General features: G+C 41.1%; 1 protein-coding gene across 1 annotated transcript in view; it reads right to left on the bottom strand.

Moving 5' to 3' along the window:
* suclg2 (succinate-CoA ligase GDP-forming subunit beta) overlaps positions 1–25,326 on the bottom strand; it is an 87,158-nt gene that overhangs the window by 45,581 nt on the left and 16,251 nt on the right. Inside the window, 4 exon segments of the mRNA XM_034585700.1 lie at positions 282–434; positions 1,962–2,052; positions 3,118–3,217; positions 19,530–19,671. Of these exon segments, the coding sequence (XP_034441591.1) occupies positions 282–434; positions 1,962–2,052; positions 3,118–3,217; positions 19,530–19,671 (486 nt within the window).

Consider the following 25,326-nt stretch of genomic DNA (forward strand, 5'->3'; position numbering starts at 1 on the left):
GTGCATATTTGTTCACGTTAAGTGCCAGTGTTTTTTTAGCAGTGTTCAGCTGCTGTGCGCATGAAGACAGGACGATAGATTTAATTAGATTTGCAGGAAATACAAACAGAGCACAGCTTATATCTGTAAGACTCACTGAGTGGTCAGGTCCTGATAAGATTTCAATACGTTTAAGTTATATTGTGCTTAACAAGATTTAGCATGCACTGTTTTTGAGGCAGATAAATGTCATCGTCATATTTATCTGATTTGATATTGCAGCGTAACAACAAACCATGTACCTTAAAGATGAGTTCTGGGGTGCTGGCGGCCACCTCCTCAATATCCATACCCCCCTGGGGGCTTCCAACCATGACAGGACCATTACAGGAGCGGTCCATTAAGATGGCAAAGTATGTCTCCCTGCTAATGTCCAGGGCCTCAGCAACCATCACCTGGACATGGCACAGCAAGAGAACAAGGGGCTGATGGAGGAATGACACTATGATACCAAGTTTACGCAGTTAACAAAAAAAATCCCATTAGAATACATTTTTAAAAGTTACATCATTTCAAATACTGGATTCAACACACAGGCAAGTAAGCAGGGTAAAAATCTACTAAGCATTTCTCGAATGAAATCCCATGTTTTTATCGAGAAGAGTTAGAGGGGGGTGTCAAACAGGTAAGCAGAGAGAGGATGCGAGCAGGAGTCTTTTGGGGAAAAAAGAAATGTTGTACTGTTGTGTAAATATGTTGCAAGTTGTCTACTCTAGATAGAGTGGTTTTGGACAACCACACCTTTCTTGTGTTCCACTTATCCAAGCATATGAATATGGATAACCTCTTAGCTCCATGTTTACAGACAGCACTCCTACCTCAGTGCTAAAAAGTCATCCACCAGTCATTCAAATGTTCTCCTACGTTTCCTGTCACTTGAATAGGAGCCTGATTCTATCAACCTAAAGATAGTCTTTCCCCACTATCCTGTTTTGTTCTTACTCACACCCAAAGTTTTGTCTCAAATATTCCTCTTCCACAACCATCATTCACATCTGTCCTGATCTTCTCACAGCATCCCTCTATCAGTGTCATGACAGCAAATCCATGTAGCTGCAGAGGTGCTGCCCCAGTTTTCTGTGGCATCCCCTGATCTGTGGTGCACTGAGTAAAGAAAGGGTTGGGCAGGTTAACAGCTGAGCTCTGGCTGTCATCTGATAGACCAGCCTCTGACTGCACTGTCACGCTGCTTGATCCTTCAGATTAGTGGATGGCTGTTCTTACCAGGTCTGATTTCACAGCAACAGGATTTTCTTGGTGAGACAATTATGTAAAGGCCAATTCAAGTTGAAGTTTTACAGTTAACTTTGTTTTCCGTTTGCCTTTCTCTTCTGCATCCAAGTCATGGAATTATTTGGGGGATTCTTAACGTCTGGCTGCTGCAGGTGCATTGTGTAAAACTGAATGAAAAAAAAGTGTGACACTCAAAAGTGTGACACTCATTTGATTCGACAAACTCTGCAGGAGTGGGAGCTCCTGTGGGGAAAAGCAGGGGTAAACAAACATGGGGGGAGAGACAAACAGAGAGTGCAGGACCCACACAAAAGCCACAGACTGAGAAGGCTTCATCACCTGGAAACGTTTGTTTAGAGGAGGTACTGCATGCAGCATGCGAGTAGAGAACATGATATTCCTGCTTGTTAGTGGCTCATGGAAACACTTTGAATTAATATTAGGTCTTCTATTTATGCAATGAACAATAGTACCAGAAGCACAAACCCAAAGTAAACAACAGTGGACAGCTTATTTCTACAGAGCAAAAAATGTAATATGAAATAAAACCCATAGAGCCAGACTGCCTTCACGGTCGTTAATTTTACAGGACTGTATTACTGGACTCAAAATGCCTTGAAATGAGGTCAGAAAACAACAAGAAAGAGTAAAGAATATATTTCTTTCCTTTTGTCTGCACAGTGGCTCACCATTTTAACTTTTACTCCATCTTTAGGTGTCTGCTTGGTCGTCAGGTTAAAACCCAGCATCTTATTTGCCAGCTCGCCAACCACTGCAGGGCTGAAGGAGAGAGGTTATAGGTCAAACAATATCCTTTTTAAAGTCTTTTTTTAATAAATAAGAAAAAACAATCACTGAAAATCACACACTGGCAAAATGAAAGATGAGGAAAGCAGGTGTACTGACAGATGAATAAGTATTTCTTTATCTCTCCAGAGCTTTGTTCAGTTGAAGCGAGATATGCCTCAGCACTTTCTGGGTATCGATGTAACATATTCTGACAAAGCACAGCTTTTGAAGACACTTGGTACATGTACACATTGCTGTGAATGAATCTCTACTCATTCTCTCTTTTTTAAAAGCAGCCCGCATGCCGAGTCTGCTTCTGTAAGCCTGCTCTGGTTTTGTAAGTGAATACAAATGAAGCCAGGGGTTGTATTCTTCCTTTGATAGATTAGAGGAAGATGAACTGCGCGCTCATGTCACTGTCTGGGGACAATGAACTTTAGCATATCTCACTTTGAAAAAGTTTCCAGCCATTCCAAACCCTGAAGTAGGGTGACGATGATACATGTCCGGGCCAATTGTCATAAATCACCTTTTTGCCTTTAAGGCATCAGTTAACGGCAGACACCATAACTAAAAAGACAGCACTGTGTCTGTACATGGGAACTTGGTGGAGGGGAATCCAGCATCTGAGCAAAGAAAATCTCTTTCAAGGTGTTGTTTAGCCTTTTGAAAAATGCAGAAGATCTCAGATTGAAGGAATACAGCGATCACACTTTGTAATTCAAAGCCAGAACAAAATGAACCTCAGCAGCAGCACAAAACCCAATCAACCCGAGAGAGGAAAACTCAGTATGGGGTGCATAACACTTCTGCCGACCTTAAAATCCCTTTTTCAACATTTAATTGAGGGTAGTTGTTCCAAAACAAGACGCTGAAGACAGAAAAACTGTTTATTTGCAGCACAAGTAATCCTGACTGTGTCTTTGTGCCTGGGGAACATCTTCAGAGAGCTCTTTGAGCATCCTCACTCTAAAAGCTGCTGTCGTCTGACAAAATAATACAAATCTTCCTCCTGCAGTAACTCACAGTGCGAGATGCACATAGGGGCATACTTACTCCTTAGTTAAGTGCACTCCACCTTTAAGGCCACTGTCGAACACACCCTTGCCTCTGCCACCAGCCAGAATCTGAGCTTTCAACACGATCTCCTTGGCATCTGAATGACGGGGAGAGAGAGAGAGAGAGAGAGAGAGAGAGAGAGAGAGAGAGAGAGAGAAGTGGGGGAAAGAAGGACAGAGAATGTGTAACAAAACACTTAAGTAGGCTCAGCACCATGAATGCCCCCTTGAGTCTGCCACTTATCCGTCTATCTTATTGAAGAAAGGGAGGAAGAGGGAAAGAAAAGAGGGGTTAATGTGATGTGTAAAAAGATAAAGGATTACGGCGGCAAAAAAGTAAGTTTGTACACCAGAGCCCAGCTGCCATCTACAAGCCAGCAGTACTACTAATTACAGTAAAGTGTAGGAATACCACTGGACAGAGAAAATGTCTACAACCATGTGAGGGACTCTGTGAAACTGTACTTAGGCACAGAGATGATTTAAGTGAATTGCTAATGTCGGTTTACTGCTAAAATGCTCTAGTTTAGTGGTTATAATGTTCAAAATCATAGTTTGGTGTGAAATATATTAGCATTTGCTAATTAGCACTAAACAGAGTAGAGACTGATGGGTATGATAAGTATTTGGCCACAGAACAATCAACTGGAATATTTAGACCTACTTGCAGCACGAACAGAAAAGTCAAGGATCATCCATAATCATCTGTGCAATATGGATATTTGCACCAAATTTCACGGCAATTTTTGGATATATTTTCAATGAAATAAAAAACGTGAGCTACATCCTCTCATGATTATGAATGTCTGTGGAAAATTTGATTGTAATCTATCAGACACTTTGTGCAGCTGGAATCAAAGATTGTTGTTTCGTCTACTTTATAGGACTTGATTACCGCCTGAATTATACATTATCAGAATCAGACCAGAATTGTGTTGTACTGATCGATAGACCTGCGTTGCCATCTCAAGAACCATAATGTTAAATGCAAATGCTTATTTCACAGAAAACACAAAGCAGAAAATACATGCTCTTATGTTTTCTTTTTTTTTTCTTGAATCAAGTTCTATACATTTGGTTGTATTTGTGTTTACTTTTGATTAACACTTATTTTATTAAAGTTTATGGTTTAAGTAAAAGATCAAGCCTCAATTACATTTCTTAATGGCGACATCTTAGGAGTTATTACCATTTCTTAAAATATATATATGAACACATTGGAATTTCTTTATTTCCTAATATTAGTATCAGCTCCCAAAAGTCGCACAATATCTAAACGGTTTACTTGGGTTTTTCTTACAATTATTATCCAAGAGCACAATCTGAGTTCAAGAAGCACTTGCAGGACTGTTGGAAATCGCCACATGACCTTGCTCCAACTATTGAACCACACACCATCCCCTTCTCTGTCACTGCCAACTTGTGAGAGCTGCCAAATCAGGAGGAGGGCCCTCTGCTCTCTATTCAGCATCCAGCATTCAGAATCTCCTTCTATTCAAATGGAGTGAGAATACATGATGAAAGATGGTCGCTGGCTAGGTTATTATTATCTAAGTGGGGGAGTTCAGCCATTGACGGGTGTCTGCCATCGGGATGGGAAGTGGGTGGTAGGGAGAGTGGAAGGGGATGATCCGTGGAAAGTCTACAAAGACACCTTGACCTTGGGAGGGCTGGAGACAAGCTGCTCCCTTCACTGAGATGCATAAAAACACAAAACTCTACAAACAGGGTGGAGTGGAGACAGGAGCTGGTGAGCCAAGAGAACCTAAGAACTCTGAATGTGTTCACTGTAGCTGTAGTAAGACAAGGACCCCAAGAAAATAGCCCCTGACAGCATGGCAGGGATTAAACTAACACTGCATTAGTGAGGCCCAGTCTCTGCGGAGAGAGAGAGAGAGAGAGAGAGAGAGAGAGAGAGAGAGAGAGAGAGAGAGAGAGAGAGAGAGAAGGTGTGCTCTTATGCAAAGGGCTTTGAGAGGAGTCATAAATGAATAAATATGTTAATAAAAAACTGCTACTGCGCAAAATTAGAAAGAGTTCAAAGCAAGATGAAATAGTGTCCTGCGGGCATGTGCAGCAGAGGGGGACAGTATAGAGAAAATGACTTCTCCTGTAAAAGAAAAAAAAAGAAAAGAAACAAGTGGAAGAAGAAAGGTGCAGTCCAAAAAGGAGGTAGCATTGTTTGAAGTGTGGACAAAGATGAAGAGTATCGACCCACTGATGATGACCTTAAAAAAGCTAGATGTGGTTCTAAAATGACATATTAATATATTAAACGGCGTGTATTGTGCCAGGAAAGGTAATGGGGTGAGAAGGAGGCAGGTGTTCATTCCTGCTGCACTAGTAATTGATAGCAAACCTGCTTATTATGCGGCACACAACAAGATATTGTCGCAATATCAGCAATTATGAATGGGCACTGAAGGAGCAATGTGCTGATAATAACAGGAAACTTTATCAAAGAAGAGACAAACCGAGAGGAACGGAAATGTCAATGTAGATGAAAAACAAGATTTTCCCACTGCAAAACAAAAAATCTCTGTTGAATCACATCAAATCCTCTGATTAACAGTGGAACACCACACTCGGTTGGAATACATGGGGGGGATAATGATGGCCTCAAAGATCACGGCGAACATGGAGCATGGTAAAAACCAGGGTGACCATTATCTGGTAGTTTGACAGTCCTGAGATGGCCAGTAACAGACAAAGGTTGGTCCTTAATGAGTGCAGAGCAAAGTGGAGAGTGAACGGGAAAAGACAGTAGAAGTAGTAACACCGGAGTCCTGCTTTTATCTTGAACCCAGACACTGTGATGCAGTTAATCAGTAAAGACATCAGCGAGCACGGTTGGAGAAGTTCAAGGTGGTCATACAGTGAAAAAATGCAATAATAGTCCTGTAAACTGAGAGCAATGAAGTACATTCTATCAGGCAGCAATATATTGTGGAATCTGTCCAAAATGTTTCCTTGAATGTATGTTTTCATTACTTGCAGTGTGCAATGCCTAGCGTACAGATGTACTACATACATAAAACATTATTTATTGACTTTCTACCACAAAAAATTCCAAGTTGCTCCTACAGAAAGTGATTATTAGCTCTCTTGGGGAAAGGGACATATTGTTGCATAATAGTCCTCTACTTCCATTTGTATCATACATGACCTACTGTGAACATGCAGAGAAAGATTTTCATCTCCATTTGTTTCCTATATCTTGGGGACACAGAGGAGGAGATTAACATCGCACAACATCTCCAATCACATCACATGCAATCGGAGTAATGCGGTTATCATCCTCGGGCCTTACTCATTTCCCAGTAATGAGTGCAAATCAACTCCCAGTCTGCTTGCCAGTGACAGCAGCTGGCAAAGAGGATGTAACTTCTACAATCACCGTCTCCTTCACCCTCTCTCTCTCTCTCTCTCTCTCTGTGCACTTTTAAAAAAGGCCTACCCCCCCTGTGCTCCATGTAGCCCATGGGTGGCCGGCAGCAGAGTTAGCGTTGGTCTGATATTTAATTAAACCTTCGAGGCTGTGCCATAAGGGAGATTCTGGCTGGTGTGGGACAGATGTAGGCTGAGTGCCAATCCAGAGAGCGAAAGATGTGGCTACCATCTGCATGAGGAGAGAAAAAGATCAGGGTGGCTCTCCCCAGCCTGCATGTGTGTTGAAATGAAAGTAATGTAGCAGCTAAATGGAGAGGACTAATCAAACTCTTGGGAGGGAGGCAAAAACAAACACAAACTAACACAGCCACAATTCAACACCAACAAGAACTTGAGCCTTCCAATCAATAAATGCTATTAACACTACAGGGAAGGAAAAAACCCAGAAAAAGACTTCTTAAGTGTTAGTCTCTGTGCTCATTATAACCGAACTCTTGGTTATGCTGCATGACGGTGTTGACTGCTGTATGGAGCAGGTGGACACATACATTTAAAAAAATGGAGTCTTTATTTCTCAGAGACCATTAAAGTGTAATTCATATATTATAATTTATAATTCAGGTGGTAATCAAGTCCTATAGAGTAGACGAAACAACAATCTTTGATTCCAGCTGCTTTCATCTTTTGGCTCAATTATGTTGTCAACTGCATATTGATAGCTACAGAAAGCGATTGGAGCAACTCCCGCTTTTCGCCACAGGGCTTTTAGCTGTGTCACAGCCATGGCTCACTGATACTGGGAACTATGAAGTCATAACGTACTGTAGCTGAAAGTACCATAGGCAATGAAGGGAATTAATAACTCAAAACGGAGCTTTGCAATTTGCTTTCATAATTGCATAAGCATGGAGGTGAATATGTTCATGCTGTTCCCCTTGCATGTGTATTAAAAACACTTCTGTAAAATATTGAGAGTAATTGCCTTAGATGCAAATTATGTTTTTTTAATTACAATTTGGAGCCAGCAGGGCTAGCAAATGGAGCAGACCATATGTATTGTTCTGACTTCTTGTGTGATGACTTTGTTCAGTGGTCAAGCTGATATTATTCGTAAACTTTCACCATTTCCAATTTTGCCTGGCTGTGAAAAGGTCAGACAAAAAATGGCTCTTCATTCATGCATTGATGGCGGATGAACCGGAAGGAAAGATAGGGCAATACAATCTGCAGGTTTTCATCTACCTTGACATATAATGGCTTAGGAATCCTTAAAGCTGAATATATTTGCCAGTTCAGTTGAGGTTGAAAAGTCAACACACACTGAGAAATCCTGACCACGCTCTTGCTAGTGGCCTGTCTGTAGGACCAAATGTTGGGACTTACACAAATCAAATTTAGATATAAAAAAGTCAGAGGTAATAACAGTACGACTCTTTGTTCCCCACAACTAACCATGTCGTTACCAATTCACTATCTTGTCTGGTGAATCCCTCTGTCCCTGTAGCCATCTCTGACTCTAATGATGCCATCTCAATGTCCGTAAGGCAAGGAGAATATCAGTGTCCCAGACGGACAGTGGCCCCTCTGTGTGATACCTGACTCCTCATTAGAGGACAAGTCCACCTGCCTTTCAGACATAGAGAGCACTTCTAATGATATCCTGAGATGGCCCTGCTCTCGTCTCAGTGACAGAGAGGTGCAGTTCAAACTTCTGGCAGAGAGTTTTTCATTGCCGTAGAAACACAGAGGTGACGGTAATGATGATGATGTCGTGGAACAATGGGTGCTAAAGGCCCACAGCGGTATCTTTAGGGAGATTCATTCATCTTGGAAGCCTCTGTGTAAAACGAACTTGCTTGTTTGAAGTCACATCATGAGAGAGTTAACTGGGAAAAATACAACCCTGGTTACAGACTCTAGAAAGTCGACATAAAAAATGTTTCAAATAAGTGAAAATATGAGCTGCTCACTAAATAGTTTGCATCAGTTCAGCACCAACAATAGCAGATAAAACTATAGAGCTACCGACATCTGCTGCTGCTGATGCACTGATGGGCAAGAGGACTCGTCACAGTCATTTCCACTGGTGAGTAATGAAGCATACCTGATGGCTCGAGCTCCCTACAAAAGAAGACAAGAGTGTTTACACATTTTCCCTCCACCACTCTTTCCATCTTAACTCAACTCTTAACTTCAGGCCATGCTAACGCATCTATGTGGGCTGCATATATGCAAAGTACCCTGACAACAAATAATATGCGACATGTTCACTTCTTCTGGCACATTAGAATCATCCTAATATGACAGAAGTATGTGTGAGAAATAATTCCAAGTCTCACCCAGAACATGAATAGGTTAGGGTGCGTAATGAGGAGGTGGAAACACTAAGCTGCTTACAGAAATCAGGCCTTTGAGAGACAGGCCGCTTTACCCTGCAAAGCCTATTTACAGCTGTTAAGACAATTTCAGTTGCATGACTTTTTCTTACCAATTGAAAGAACTCGGAGGCAGCTAATGTATGGGATGACAACAGGTCTTCGGAGAGGCCAGAGAATTGTGAATCTTAGCTCCTGTACTGTCCGTGTGCTTGACTATGTTTTTGCAGATTCTCATAATTGTGTTTCCTTTCTAGAATGTGTTTTTTAATTAATCTGGGGACGTTTCTGCCAGTGGGCCACTGTGCCCAAGCTAATAACCTTTTTTTCTTTCTAACCAGACAGTCCCCGTCTTTTCCCCCATTATTGGATGTGTGGGTTTTCTTGGCAGGTAATGAAGACAGAAAAAAAAAATGCAGACAAACATCTGTCTTTCTGTGTGACAGGCCGGCCCTCCTAACATACGAGAGGTGTTCTGTCCATCAGCCGGAGCACTGCAGGGAGTGGTTGTGGTGAGGCAGAGATACTCGCAGCTCGCAGCGCGCTCCAGCTAACTCACTACACTCGTTTATTTCTTCTACAATTTGATCAAAGTGGCAAACAAGGACACTGAGGTGCTGCTGTAGTGCAGAGGATAAGCAGGAGACAGCGACAACCGAAGGACAGAGATATGAGATGGTGGGGCTAAAAAAGAGAGGGAGTGAGGCACAGGAGGAGGGAAAGGTCACAATGTGTGGGTAAAATGCGAAAGAAAGAGCAATGTTGTTTTGACTTGACATTACCAGTTAATAGCTATGGAAATGAGCCTCAACCCATTTACGTAGAATTTATGAACATAATACTCGTTTCAAACTCTGGCCACGTAAAAGCAGCAGGATGGTTAATGGTTGTAAATTTATCATGTGAAATTCTTCCATTAGTGTGCACAGACCACATCAGTCTCATAAGTATATACAGTATACGCTTCAACAATAATAGTCAATTATTCCACAGCGACGTGAATTCAGACTTATCGCAGAAATGCGTAATTTTGTTCTTTTGCCATGACGCAGTTTTGAGTGTTAAATGAGTCCCAAGTGGTCAAACACAAAATGGCCAAATGTCAGAAGGGTAAATAAAAGTCATGTCATTTTAAGTCAAAGCCAAAGGCACGAGACATGACCCAATCAAATTCAATTCTGGGGGTTGTCACATATGATGCTAAGTCTTAGCAAAAGAAGAAAAATTCAGATTAGGTTTGTTGGTGTATGAGTGTAAAAGCTAAAAGTGAGGAATATATGTGACTGTGACCAGGATCATTACAAGCAACCTTACTCTGACATTAGCTAGTTCATTATCGATTGCCTTGCTAGAACAACTGGATAACACATTTTTCGGTTTCTTTAAGCATCATGTTTTTTGTTAACTTCCCCGACCACAACAACACCAGCTCACTCATTTGAAATAGACACGATGAAAGAGACCCTTCTTTCTTGTCAATGGTGATAACCTGACAGGGCTGCCACAGCCTTTACATTGGAAACATTGGAAGGGACAATGGAAACTGTTCACTAATGGAAATGGAAGATGGCAGCGATAAAACTGCAATATCCCACAAGACTGAGAGCGCATATTCTTTTGAAGTTCAAGAACCCATTTTAAGATTGGTTGCCCCGATAGATGAGCAGCTGCTTCAACGGCCTCTGTCCAGTCGACCAACGAGAGGAGGACATGACATGGGCTCCAGCTGGTGTACATTCGAACAGAAACACACAGAGCTCAAAGAGGGTCTTCTCACCCCTCACCACTTCAGAAGCATACAAAAGGGAAAGGGCCGTGGTCGAGCCAACTCCTCTCAGCACTAACTGCTACTGTCAGCGCTTTTCACCAGAGACTCTGCCTGATTTTCTGAAAGGGAAAGATGAAAGTGGTCTTAAAAGGCGCTTGAAGTGTTGAAGTGCATGAGGCGGCTCCAGTGGGGACAGTGCGAATGAAAAGGGAGGGGATGTGCGGTATGGAGAGGTCTGACCATGTTTCATGCTTTAACCATGTTTGACAGTAATATATTTGTCTGTTCCTAGTTGAAAAGGAAGAGGGGTCCCATGTGTCCTTAAGGTGGAACACATCGCCTTTTTTTTTTTTCAGTGTGCACGCAATTTAACGGCTAATTTGTCCATACGTTTTCATTGGTGAGATAGAATTGGTATCACAAAGAGAAAGCTGAGCATAATAAAATTCAATGACAAAGGATCTTAGCTAAATTAAAATCCAGGCAGGTAAAAATTGGAGAAAAGGCACACAGAGGAAATGTAATAGAGAAAAGAAATATCACTGCATTGCCGCTTATATATTCACTGCTCCATGAAGCATGAAATAGCCTTAATAAAACATCCAATTTAGGGCCAGTATTATCAAGATAATAGCTCGATCACTGAGCAAGTGTTGGGACACAATGACATAAAAGACCAATTGAAGCATGAGTGATGCTCATGTGCCACAGTAGCCAGTATTCAGCGGCCATGACCGGGCTTCAAATCTATTAAAACAAATGTCCAGTACAAATCACTCATATCATTGACACTCAAATAAAGTTGAACTTTGTTGATCATTTGCTTTATGTGTCATGCAAATCTGTCGGCATTTTAATTTGAAATCGTCATGTTTCTCTCAACATCCCTCTCCATACCAAGAGATACTCATCGTACTATCAGAGAAAATTAAGGTAACAAGAAAATAACTTTTGATATTTTCTCAAAAAAGAGAAATACAACTCAAAAACACTCAAAGTGATTCATTGATTTAAGGAACTCTTCTATTACCTATGTATTTGGACAGATTATTTCCAATGTTTAAACAGAAATTTGACTGAGAAAGCATTTCAGGGAATCCAGACCGGGAGGATTCAGGTGAGATGCAAATGACACACATGGACAACCAAGTCCTCTGAATGGCTGGGGGTGATATCCATAGTGGGGAGGAGCCTTTCTGTGACAGATGGTACAGACTAGACAGTGTATCGGGTTGGTGGGGAAGCATATGGTGGTATGTAGATGATCTCATACACCAGCGCCAGGCCCAGTCGGAGGTGTAAATGCTTCTCTGCACCCTGCCACAGAAAGCAGAGCTGTTGATACCCCAGCAAGATAAAATGTGGAGGCGCACCAAGTGTGATAACGGGTGTTACGCCATATCTTTTGTGACTTCAGCATTTTTTTTCCTCACCCTTACTAATAAACCACTCTATTGTATCACCACCACTGACAACTTGTTTTTTAGAGATATACTTCTCTGAATGTTTATTAAATGCAAACAGTGAAACAAAAAGTCAAAATCACCATTTTCCCCTACAAAGCCACACCCACATTCAACATGATATTCTTGCAAACTTACAGTTAAATATTTATACCTTTGTAACATATATTCCACAAGTTGAGAAAGGCATTGATGTATAGAATTGCCTTTAATGCAACCGCACATTCTGTGCTTGACCGCTGATTTCTGGTCTGTGGCTAATTTCCACACGGTCAAAAGAGAACAACAAATGTACAGTACCTGCCATGATCCTACTCATCTACCTCAAGTGCAGAAGGTATTTCGGTATAATAGTATACACTTTCCTCTCCACACCAAAGCACAGGGTTTTACAGCCTGTGCACTTCCCTCCTCCAAGCCCTCTATGCCACTGGGTCCTTTCAACATGCCCTTGGCTCTATGTCTGGTGTAACCCATGTCTCTCCACACTGTTAGTGAAGGGGAAACAGTGGATAAGTCTGGAAGTCCATCCAGCAGAGGCTGCTGTGCAGGGAGTCTCCTCTGCACTTCAGTGAACAATGGAAAACCTATACCATACCAGACTTCATCGAAAGAGATCAAATTATCACCCATCCTCTGATGTTGTAAGAAGCCGGCTGTGTCGCCGACATAAGTCATTTTAATCTTTAAATTATCCAGGGGAGCATTTACTCAAGATTATATTCATGCATTGTACCTCAAACTAACCATAAATGCTAAGGTCTCCCTTAGATGAAGGGCATTAACACTTGAGCAAACATCGCACAATACACTTTAAGCCAGCATTGTATGGATGGATAAGATGCTAGCTCCAGGTTTACAGTGAGATCTGTCTTTATTTGTAGATCACAGGCCAGAGGCGTAGAGGGGGTCTGAGCTGCCACAGAGCGCCGACAACTAAATGAGCAGATTGAAAACAATCACTTTAAGATACACACAACAAAGTGCCTTTGGCCTTGAGCTACTTGTATTTACACATCATCTGAAGCACAGCGTGAACCTCATTCTCTTGACTTAAGGGCTCTTCAAAATCCACAGTTCCAAAAAAAGAGCCTCTCTCCTTTCTGGACAAAAAAATAGGCATTATATAGCCAGAACAATAAAATGTTTTTTTTTTCCCCCCGAAGCATTAACTTATATTTACTTCAGCTACCTACATTTGTGTGTTTTCAAGCAAGTCGACCTGAGACATAAATATATGGCAGATGAACACAAGTTAGCGGAGTGGATCCCATATATCTCTTTCTTTCCCCATCTCCTAACAAACACTCACATTACAAACAAACCTGCACATCTGTACGCACACACACAAACACACACCTGCCTCTTCAAAGAGTTGGCTAATGTCAAGGTAGCTTGCTATTATTCAGTGAGCAAACATATCAAACTAACTATGCGTCTAATAAGCACACATGAGATTTGACAGCCATGCATAAAAACTGCTCTGTTACACTGAATATTCATAGACAAGTGAAATAAATTAGAATGATTCCTACCTCTGTTAATTGTCATTCTGGCAGCGAGGCTGTGCTAAGCACAAAGAAGAGAAGAGGTAAGGCAGAGGTAGAGTGAGGTGAATAAGGAGTCGGAGAAATGATTTAACTTCAAAAACTGAGAACGTGGCAGAGAGAACAAAAATATGAATATACAAATTGCAACACAATTTTAGGACGATGGCAACAATAAAGAGGGACAACATATTCCTAACTCATCTGATATGAAGTGTATATAGATATTTGCAACTGTATGAAGCCCCCATTCATCACACAGGCACAATGCAGTGAAGATCGGAATCTGAAGCGATGTTTTCTTCTATCGCCGCTTTGTCAATGAATGATTGCTGGGGAGGCAGGAGACATGGCAGACATGATGGGCTCTCGCAGCAAGGAAGGAGAGGGAAAATGTGGTTTTGATTTAGAATTCAGGCTGAAAATCCATCAAGATTTGTTCAACAGATGCATCTGTCAAGCAGGTGGCGACACAAAAAGTGGACTGCATAATCACATTCTTTTTGGTTGTAGCTGGGCACAGGTATATGTGTATATCTATGTGACTATTTGTGTTGCATGTGCATGGCCGAAACTATCTGCTTCCAAGGAAAACATATAATCTATATTCATTAATGGGGTTGCTATGATATCTCATGACTGCTAGATTGGAAAAAGGCCTTTGTAGAAAAACCTGCATACAAATACATACGTGTCATGCGTTGGACATGTATGTATTTGTATGTATGTATATACAGTATACTGTATATACTTTTCTATTCTTGATGACCACTCAATGAAAGTGCTTTACGTTATAGTTTTGCCATCCACCCATTCACAGACACATTTATACAGTGCATCTATGTGCAGCAATTTCTCTATCACATACATACAAACATATATATATATATGGCTAATTAAAAGTTAAAAATGTCTGCTTTTGTAAAATAACTACAGTTACATCTAAATGCAGTACACATCGCTCATCAGCACATATGACTGTTTGTTGTTTCAAAGGTGCTTTTTGGTTTCGGGTGTTTAACATTAAATATCTCTGAATGTCTACTCTTGGTTTTAGCCTTGGGTTCCACATGTGAAGACAGCATTTGTTGTTTTAAAGGGCAAACCAACATGAGGACCAGAGAACTGTCAATGGGAGAAAATCTGGCCATTTTGAAGCTAAGAAAAGAGGGAATAAATTGATCAGAGCCTTTGCCCAAACACATTGCATAGCCAATACAAGAATTTTGAATGTGCTTAAAAAGAAAGTATCGCTCAACAGGCATAAAACAGGACGACCAAGAACAAATAACAGCAGATGATTTCAGGAACATTGCGAAAGCTCTGAGAAAACCCCCGAGACATCAGTCAGTGACATCAGCACCAACCCTCAGGTGAAATAAAGAGTGGAGTTATCATAATCCACAGATGGGAAGACTTTGAGCTTCTACTAAAGCGATGAAAGACCAAAGTGTGGAGAAAGACATATTCTGCTCATGATCCAAAATGGTGGAGGTGGTATCATGACTTGCATGAATTCTTGGCTCACCATTCTTCATTAATGACGTAGCTCATGAATGATTTCAAAAGTCTATAGAAACATAAAATCATGCAGCAAGAAAATAACCCAAAACACACCAAGTAACAACTACAGATTTCAAAAGGGGGGAAAGTGCAAGGTTTTAGAATGACCAAGTTAATCACTTTCACTGCTTTTCAACTTGACATGAGAAGAGAATATTTTTTTATTATCCCTTCAGTTCAATGTGAAACTGAAAATAACTATCGTTAAAAAGTATTGCATTATTGATTTGATAGTCATTTGTTGACTACACACAGACGTTGACACCTCTAATATCTGTTCTGGACAATTATTTCGATCTGGACCGCTCAAATATAGGGTGGTCTGATAAAAAACCTAACCCTTTGTGCTAGTTGCTTAACACATCTATATGTAAAATAGATGTTGAATAGCATAGCACATTTCTGGGAGCATGTCATACTTGTATACTGTGATGGAAATCTGAAAATACAAGAGGCTGGAACACCAAATTTGTCTATGTGTATTTTAATAGGGGCTTTCTGCAGAAAGGATCAACACAGAGAGTCACAGGGATCTCAGAGTGAAGATGGAGAACAGTCAAATGCAAGGATCTTATATAGGAGAACTAAGGCTGTTTGTCCGAGCCACTTCAGACTGGTTCTGTAGGCGCAGTTTGAGAGAGGAATTAAAACACAGGAATAAATGATTTGCATACATTTCCATTAGGTTCTTGGACAGTCAATAAGTAATAGAAAGGTCATACAGGTATATAGAAAGGTCATATAGGTTTCAGGTCCCAAACAGTTCAGGTCATAAAAGTCTTAGACAGGTATGCAATAAGTTCCTCTTCAACTATAAAATAGGTTTCAACCACACTTGGTTATTTTCCACTACACTTATTTTCCACTAGACTTTTTTCCACTACAATACCCAGACAAAAGAACATGCAAATGTGATAAGTTAACAAAAAACTAACAAAAATCTTCAACATTTTGAATCACAACTATTCAATATCAAAATTAATTGATGTAACTTCAAGGGGCAAAAGTTTCTTGTTTGTTTTTTCAAACATAAAGCTGCTTGTGCTGCACACAAAACCAAAAATCAGCAGAGCTTGGGTGTGGACGTGTGGATCTGGGTCATTGGTTTTGGACAGACAGCAGGAGTTAATGTGCCACTCTCTCAGTGTCCCAGTGGAGCACACATTACAAAAACTTTGGACTTTCTGATAACTCCCTGTGCAGATCGCCCAGTATGGTGCCACAAAAAACAAACCCTACTTTCCATGAGCCATTAACTGGTTGCGAGTCACCCATCTGCCACGATGTAAAACTCTTTCGTCAGAGTTGTCATTCAGGTTAATGGGAATCAGTGGTCTATGTCGGGATATTTATTTAAATTTTTGAATAGCGAAGGAGAACATTTTTAAGCTATTTTGTCTTCAGCGGTAATAGAACCAATCAATCTGCGTCCACTTCAGGAGAGTGGACTCTACACTACATAAGAGGAGTGAGAAGAGTTTCTATACAGAAAAGCTGCAATTGAACTGTCAACTTAACCACTTCATGGTTCAGGGAGTTGGGAGTAGAGGAGGATACTGGTTGGTGTGCATGTGTGTGTGTGCGTGCAAGCTCATATGTGCAAGCTTACATGTCTTCATCTGTGTCTGTGCTTTAATGCTCGACTGGTTCTCTCTCTGAAACCAGAGGCTCACAGCAGGATATCAGCACCATGCAGAAATCCATCTGAGTCGCTCCCGGTCAGCTCAGATACCTCAACCATCCCATACCAACACAGTCAAAGTCCATGTCCTCGACCGTGGAAGCCATGAAAACAGAGCCCCATCCAGAACTGGCTTCAAACCCTACCCTGCTCTACCGTCACCCTCAGGGAGTTAGAACTTGGCAGTCTTAGTTTGCATTTCAGCTCAACAGATTTTAAGAGGTTACTGATCTCCATCCTTCCCTCTCTCTAACATTCATTGTGTGACCCAACATGTGAGCCATATACATGCACAGGGGGCATGAATTAAAGTGTTGGGAGATGCTCTCTTGCACGCTTTAATAGTGAGCCAGCCATAAACACAGGAAACAAAAAAGTGTGAGAAATACACACACATACAAGGACACTGACCAAAGATAAGTGCATGAATGGAGAATGAGCGAATAAAGCAGCTGTGAAGTATGCTGTTCCCAGCACAGAGGGGTTGATTTACTAAGGGCACTTGGCACGTGTTTCCAATTGAGGTGGGAATTTACTAACTCTCATGATATAAGTGTCACGGCCACAGTCTAGTTACCCTGAATGCACTGTCACTAATCCAGATGCTGGGCTTTTTAACACGTGTCTCGTCCATTTCTGTAGAAGCAACAATGTGCAAACTAAAGAGTGATATTGTTGAAGGGAATAATAAAATATTTCAAAACAGCAGTCATGCAAACAAGCCTAATTCTGTGGACAATCTGGATAAATCCCTTTTAGACATCAGGCTGCTTTCCCTCTGCACGTATTTTGCATTTCAACATGGAAATGTCCTAAAATACTGTAGAGCCAGATGCCACTACTGACGTGGGAAGAAACTGATGAGTTTTAAGTAACTCAACCCTTGATTCTAGCCTTGGTTTTTATTAAACTGTCTAATCCCTTCTAACTCCTCAGTCCTGAGTTTTCTGTTTCTCCATTTCTTCCTGTTCCAAGCAAGATAGGTACTGTCATGAAAATCTATATCCTCTTCGTTCTATTCAGTTTATCTTTCTCTGCATCTTACCAGGGCCACTGAAAGCAGCGCCCCAGGCACTGGAAACCCAAAGGCGGCAGTAAGAGTGGCATCTCACTGTTTGACAACGAAACCTGGATACATTATCTGAAAATTGCTGCTATAGTTGGAGAGGACACTGAATAAAATATAAAGCTATGGGTGGAAATATACACTGTATGTGTTAGGGAGTTTGGTGTGTGCCAAGAGAGAAGAACAGGGACGGCAGGTAATGGAAGACAAAGCTATGCGTGGGTGCATAAAAATGCGTGTGAAATCATCTTTTTTCATGCACGCAAAATGCATTTGTGAAGATTTGTGCTACACGAATAATATTGGAGTTCCAGTCACTTCCTGACATGGCTTTGAGCGAGTGTCTGGCGGCAAAAACTGAATTGTTACTGAGGATTAAAAATAAATGAATTAAAACAAAAAAGAACATGCAAAGCGTGAGAAACTGAACACGAGAGGTTGTGAAACAAATTAGCGCGGATGAGCGACATGATGAAAAACTGAGCAGGCACAGGCACTAAGTTAAAAAAACACAGGCTTCCACACATAAGCAAACACATGAAGATGCGATTAAACTTGATAAAACTTCAGACCTGATTAACCACAGCCATTTGCACGCCCTGTGGCAGGGCCGAAGATCAATGCTGCACAAAATAGGACTGTCAAGGTTTCGCAGTGTGCATCAGTACAATTACACAGCAATTACATCCAAATCACGGTTTACAAATCCCAAAATTCAACTCATTACCAGCACTACAATAATACAGAATCCACTAATGTTTAAATCCGCAACACGAGAAAACTTGTGCAGTGAGGAAACATTGTGGCCACATGTTTAAAAAGGTACAAACTGATCATTTCCTATGTATTTCAACAAGCATATGGCAAAGCAGAGCGCCAAAAAAATCAGGAGACCGTTTGTAGTAATTGCAATGTCAGATCATGTCATTTTAAAATAGTTTGAAGTAAAAGGGATGTGACTGGGCCCAAAACAGACACTACCGCTCAAACGCAGACACATCAGTTTATTTGTCACATAGTTAATCTCAACCTCAGGGCTTACCTATTATGGTAAGAAATAGGGCACGGCATTGACACGCACCAAGTGTTGAAAACTGTGAAGGACCCAAAATCTGAATCAAAACGCTCTGTTGAGTCTTCTGCATTCTTTGATATGATTATTTGCTCATTTAAATTATACTCTTTTAAAATGTTATTTTTTTTCACATAGGCCTTGGCTGCTGATGTTGCAACATCAAACATTTCTGTTTTACAATTTTGGCTGGTTGTGTTAGATGAACTAAAAGGATTAAAGATAAACCATGTGTTTTCTGAAGGTAAATATTCTGCGACATGTCAAAGAAAGGTATAATTTTAGTATTAGTACATAAGTAACAGTATTAAGCAATTTGCAGTCCTATCAAGGAAGACGGCTTGTTTCTCTCCAGAGAAAGATGAACTGCATAGCTGTGTGTGTGTGTGTGTTTGAGCGTGTGTCAGTGTGTGTGTGTGTGTGTGTGTGTGTGTGTGTGTGTGTGTGTGTGTGTGTGTGTGTGTGAGTGTGTTCGTCCTACTCACTGAGTCTCTTGGCAGCCTCCAGGGCCTCAGAAGCTGTGTCGGCCACATAGAAGCGCTGGACAGCAACGCCACTCTCTTGCATCAACTTCTTGCTCTGGTACTCTTGCAGATTCAGCCATCTCCTGGGATTCAACCAGGTGCTCTGGAGAGGAGGGGAGGGAGGGTGGCAGAGCAGAATGAATAAGCTTGACTTTGAAGAAAGAGTGAAGACAGAGCAATGAAGCACCCATATTGAGGAATCCATCATGCCTAATGACAACAAATGTTCCCTCTTCAGCTCAACATCTTCCCAAGCCTGTGCGCTCTCTTCTGAGCTGTTTTACATTATACACTGAAACATGTCCAACACCTGCCTGGGAGTGGGCAGAACTCATCCTTTCTCTTCTTCCCTCCTGCTTGCCTACCCTACACTACAAGCTTAGTCCCTCTAATTATCCTGGAATGAGACAAGCAGCCCAAACTGAGCTGCAGGCAGGGTTCTAGGGGAGCCCTATTTTCTGGTGCGCACAAGTCCAGTACTTACTATTACTACTACTACTACTACTACAGGTAGTTAATACAGTCAGCAGGTTAACTAACAGCAACATAACAATCAAGGAATACATTTAATTGCATAATCAGAGCAAGCGAAAACAAAATCACAAAAGCACAATACACAATTTACTCCCCTTCAAGAACAACACAACATTTGAACAAAAAAAATGCTTAACATTATTCAGCCAACTTGTTTTTTACTACAACGAAATAAAACAGCTGTCTGTGGCTTGCAGCTCCCTCTCTCTTTCCCTCCGTCCGTCTCTGTCGTTGACTGTCACTTTCCTGACGTTACACTTCTGTCTGGGTATAGCAACAAAACAATAGAAAAAGGAATTAGAGCCGAAAGTTATTTTTAAGACCACGAAAAACAAACACCGAACTAAGTGGCCTCTGCTCAGGCGGCACACAACAAACAGCACTGCAGCTGTCCATGGTGCTGAAACAATAGCTTTCCCAATACAGTGTAGATTATAGACTGATTGAACTGGAAACAGGATATTCTTTGAACAGGCCAGCCGATATGCGCTATCTGCTTTTGCATTGATTTTTCTCCGCTGGTTGTCATTGCTGTCAAGATGTCAATGGTTTGGTGAATGTTGAAACATATGCATCTACCACATATGTTTTCTCTGCATTGCAGCTTTAGTGAGAGGCTTTGCAGTTCAGAACATCCGTCATACAAGCCATATCAGCCCAAAATCCTGTGCTTGTGAGGAGTTTGTGCAGGCCCCCGGAATTTCTGCCTCTCTGTGTCACAGCAAGATGTGTCTCCCATCATTCTGAACTGGCATGTCAATGCCGGATAATCTTTCCATACCACTTTCACAGTGTTAAAACTACTAGCTACACTATGCATGGTAAAGATTTGGCCTATTTTCAGGATTTATATGTGTAAATCTGCAGCTACTTCTTGGAGCAGGAGGGGCGATTTTTTTTCCCATAAACCCATCGTCCAGTCCCGATTGTCTCAAGCTGTTGCTCAAAATTCTTGTAAATTGATTCAGCATCTGTGCCTTCTGAAAGCTCAACAATACCAAAAAAGGATCGTCCACCTTTTCCTTTCCACCACATGTGAATTATCAGGTATGCCAGCCTATGAACTGTGCTCTTGATAATAGTAATACTAATGTGCGATGCCAGAAAAATGTAGCTCTCATTTCACCTAATTATTTCAGCACAAGTATGGTTTGATTTGTGCAAATTTCCCACATTTGCCACCTGTAAGGTTTGCCCCAAGCGGTTATGGCACAAACAGTGAGACAAACCCAGTTCTGCAGTCCAAGTGTATATATTCTTTCAGTTGCAACTTATTTCCTCGTTCAGCAACATTTACAGTGCTTGATTTTTAAAGAAAATAAAGACAGACGGAAAAAAACATACAAAATAAATAAAAGTTAAACTTGGGTGAAACACAAAAACTCAGCTCTGCATTAGGTAATGCCCCTTTAACTATTGGGCCCTTGCAGTTTCCGGCTTGACTGTATTCCAGGTAAGATCATCCCATACTCCAATTTAGTCTCTGTAGGTGTACGAGCGTGTATCTTATTTTAAAGGGCACAGGCTAACCCTGTGAAAGCACCATTAAGTCTTTGTAGGGACAGTACAGCAGTGAGATTTCTGTAGGATATTTTTCCTTTGCACCATATAGGCAGATCTGAAAGACAGACATTTCCTGCATTAAATGGGCATTTCCTTATGTGGGCCACACTATCTCAATGTTTGTAAATACAATTCCGTAGGTTATTCTGTGACCCACTACCAACATCTCCATTCATCCATTCTTCCAGTACAGGGGTATTCCGGTTGCCCTTTCGGGCATTTTCAAGCATATACTGTACATCCTAACTTTAGATTTTTGGTTAGCAGGTATTCCTGCTTTTCCAATCACTCCATTGCTTCCTTGTTCAATTAAAGGCATTGATCCATCACCAGGTTCAGACCAGGTTCGCTGCTGTAGGTTGCGGTGGTGGTGTCTGGTGCTGCTGAAGCATGTTCCTCCGCAGCAGAGCTGTCGCTGCCAGCAGGACTCGCCGGGCTAGCTGTAGAAGTGCACTGTCACTCGCTGTTGTTATCTTTGATTTTTTGGTGAATCCAAATTATCAGAGAGAACCTTGTTTCTGTTTTGACATTCTGACTTAAATATAAACCGCCCAAAATACTGCATGAAAACATTCAAATCAAGTCCATTCAAATAGCATGCAACCAGATGATGATGAGTTCAGTTTACTACATAAACCTAGCCGAGCTCCCTGTAATTCGAACCCTGGCTGCAGGACAAACTCAGGAGCTGTCTGCTCCATCAGCAGACACAGGGCCCATCAGCTCCAGCTGTTGTTGCTATTAAAAAGAAATTGGCTTTTTAATGTGACAGAGAGACACGGTCTGTGGTAGAGCTAGAATCCCTCCGCACCTGCACACACTACGTGCTATGGATGTGTTGTGCATGCATGCAGATGATTTCACAGAAAAAATCTTCGGGGAGTCATTAAGAAGAGAAAGGCCATTAAGTAAGTGAAAACAAGGATTGCGGGGTAAATTATGGCTCAGCATGTAAATGATGCCTCGGTGTGTGTATTCCTCACCCACTGAGGATTAAACTAACATAATAACATCAGGACTGCAATGCATTGTTGCTGACTAAGTCAAATTTAAAGTGACTTTAAGTTAAGTTATCCACTGTTAAGGCTACACAAGACAATAGCATGTGCATATTATAGTTTAGAGAATAATGACATCTTGTGATACTTTTAAGATGTTTTAGTTTGCGTTTTTCACCATTATATAATACTACCAGAATATTGTTAGTAAAACAATTTCAATACAACATCAATACAGAAAAATCAAACACTCCATCTCACCAACTCAGCTTAAGTCTGCACAGTCGATACTCTGCTCCTAACAATCATCACCAGTTTTTAAAAGAAGTAGCAGCTGCTCCAGGTTGCTTCTGTGCTTGACAGCAGGGACAAACACACAGCCATAATATGGCAAAAGGATCAAGCAGCTCACTACACCTTGAAATTGAATCTGGGTCCTTGTAAACTGACTGATGAGAATTATGGCAGTCGTGAGTGGATTATTTCACTCAAACAGCCGGCTAAGAGGCTGGGTTTGATGAAAAGTTACAGCTGAAAGCACCATTTTCAATATGGCCACAAATCTCATTGTAATTCGAGATATATTTACTTAAAGAGGTATCCAGAGTAGCTAAATAACTATGAAAACTCTTCATTGTGTTTACTCATTAGCTGTGAATTTTACACCTAAGAAAATGTCCTGTCTCGTTTGGACGGGTGAACACTAAAGTACAATTATTAAACAAAGACTTTTAGTTTAAGGGAACTAAAAAAAAAAAAAATCTATAAACCTGCAGCATTCAGCATTCAGAGCACGTTCTGAATGTTTAAGAGTAAACAGGTTTAATGTTGGGTAACTTGACTTCTAACAGCTTCATTCAGAGGAGAGCTACAGAGGATGGTCTAAAGACTCCCTTACTCACAGCGGATCAACCCTGACAAGAGTTTTTTATGTTTTACATGAAGTATAGCTGCCAGTTTATATTTTACTGCCCATAAGGACAAGTTTAAACCACAATTAAGTTTCAGATTTCTTTAACTTTCCCTCTAGAGCAAAGCAGTGTTACTTTAAAAAAAAAAAAAAGATTATTATTATTATTATGATAAAATTGTTGACCACGTGACCGAAACATAATTGAGATAGCACAAGATAAGTCTTAAAGCGTTTGAATGTGTGCATATAAAGTGCATATACATGTCAGCATGTGTGCCAACATATATATAAAACCACTGCATAGATGACGGACTAATGAAGGATGGATTCAAAATGTCCAAAGACATTAGAGCTGAGCAAGCAAATCAAACATTGAATGAAGACTGCTAATAAAGTAAGAAACAGTAAAATACTGTGTGTGCAACTTTAAGCTGCAATTTGATTCAGTGGTGCATGGGGCACGACAAGCCCACTCTATACTTTTTTAAGACGTCAGTCACTCCATCATTCATGAGGGGGAAAGAATAGGAACACAAAGGTGGAGGGTTTGCATGGTAGTGAATTTATTCAACCATTATATAATGGAGGGATTAAAATGCGACCCCAACTAACCCTAAGTCGTTATTAGTAATTAATTAGGTAGACATGGTCGCTATATGGAGGAAAGCCAAGTTCTAATCTAAAACTAAACACAACTGTCAACGTGCCTCAACAGAAAACAAAACCACAGATCCAGAATTCGTGCCAAAACCAACCTTCTCTGTGCCACCACACACTGTATTAGCAAGCCTTTCCACTCCAACTCCTGTGAGAGCCTGTCAGGAGACTTCTACGGAGCCAAAATTGCCTGTTTTCTAGGGGAACAGTACATACTGATCCACATTGGCCTCTTGTCTCGCATAACTGAATGCAGTAATGAGGGGCATCTGTGGGTCACCTGTGCAGTGTCGTCTGTGATACCCTACCATTCATGCGTTTTCACTTATAGTGGTCTGTATGTGTACGCGTGGTGCTATCTATCCTCCATGACATTCTATAACAGCCAATATTGATGATGATGATGTGACTCACTTGCAGCAGACTTGGTTCAAAGCCAGGGCACTATCTTAACTGCAGAACTGCAATAGGATCTGAAAAGCAACACTAATAACAAAAGATGTATCTGGAAAACAAATTCAGGAAAAACTGGAAATAATTTCTGAAAAGTCAAATGAATTTGGACAACATGGATCTGTCTATATGGTTTCTATCTTTGAGTCAAACTTTGCTTGTGTCCCAAGACTTAGGACAATTCACTCTTTTTCCAGTCCTTTATTCCCACATGTCCATTTCAGCAGAAACCTATCATACAACCTTAACAAGCCAAGCTGCAGAGCAGGTTTCCTCTGTTTTGTGGACTCATTTGACTGCTGTCAGGTACCTGCAGGGCCTCACTCTATAAACATCCACTTCCCTTGCCATTCAAACTGTTCGCCTTGGGAGGATGTGCATTGCTGCCAGGGTGCATGTCCTCCATCTGTCAGTCCTCCTTTTGGTCTACATCTGACTAAAGAAAATGCCAGATGAGAGCCTGTCACAGGACCAGGCTAAACATCATTTCAACAGGAGGTACCAGCAGATCACACTGAGACACATTAACTAACAGAGCTAACATTCAGATAAAGTTTTGAATCCAAAGATCCCAAACACATCAAAATAAGGACAAGTTTGAACTGCAATCAGATGATGGACCTTGAGGTAGATGTTGCTC

The sequence above is a fragment of the Hippoglossus hippoglossus genome, chromosome 5, assembly GCF_009819705.1.
Source record: "Hippoglossus hippoglossus isolate fHipHip1 chromosome 5, fHipHip1.pri, whole genome shotgun sequence".
Classification (NCBI taxonomy): domain Eukaryota; kingdom Metazoa; phylum Chordata; class Actinopteri; order Pleuronectiformes; family Pleuronectidae; genus Hippoglossus; species Hippoglossus hippoglossus.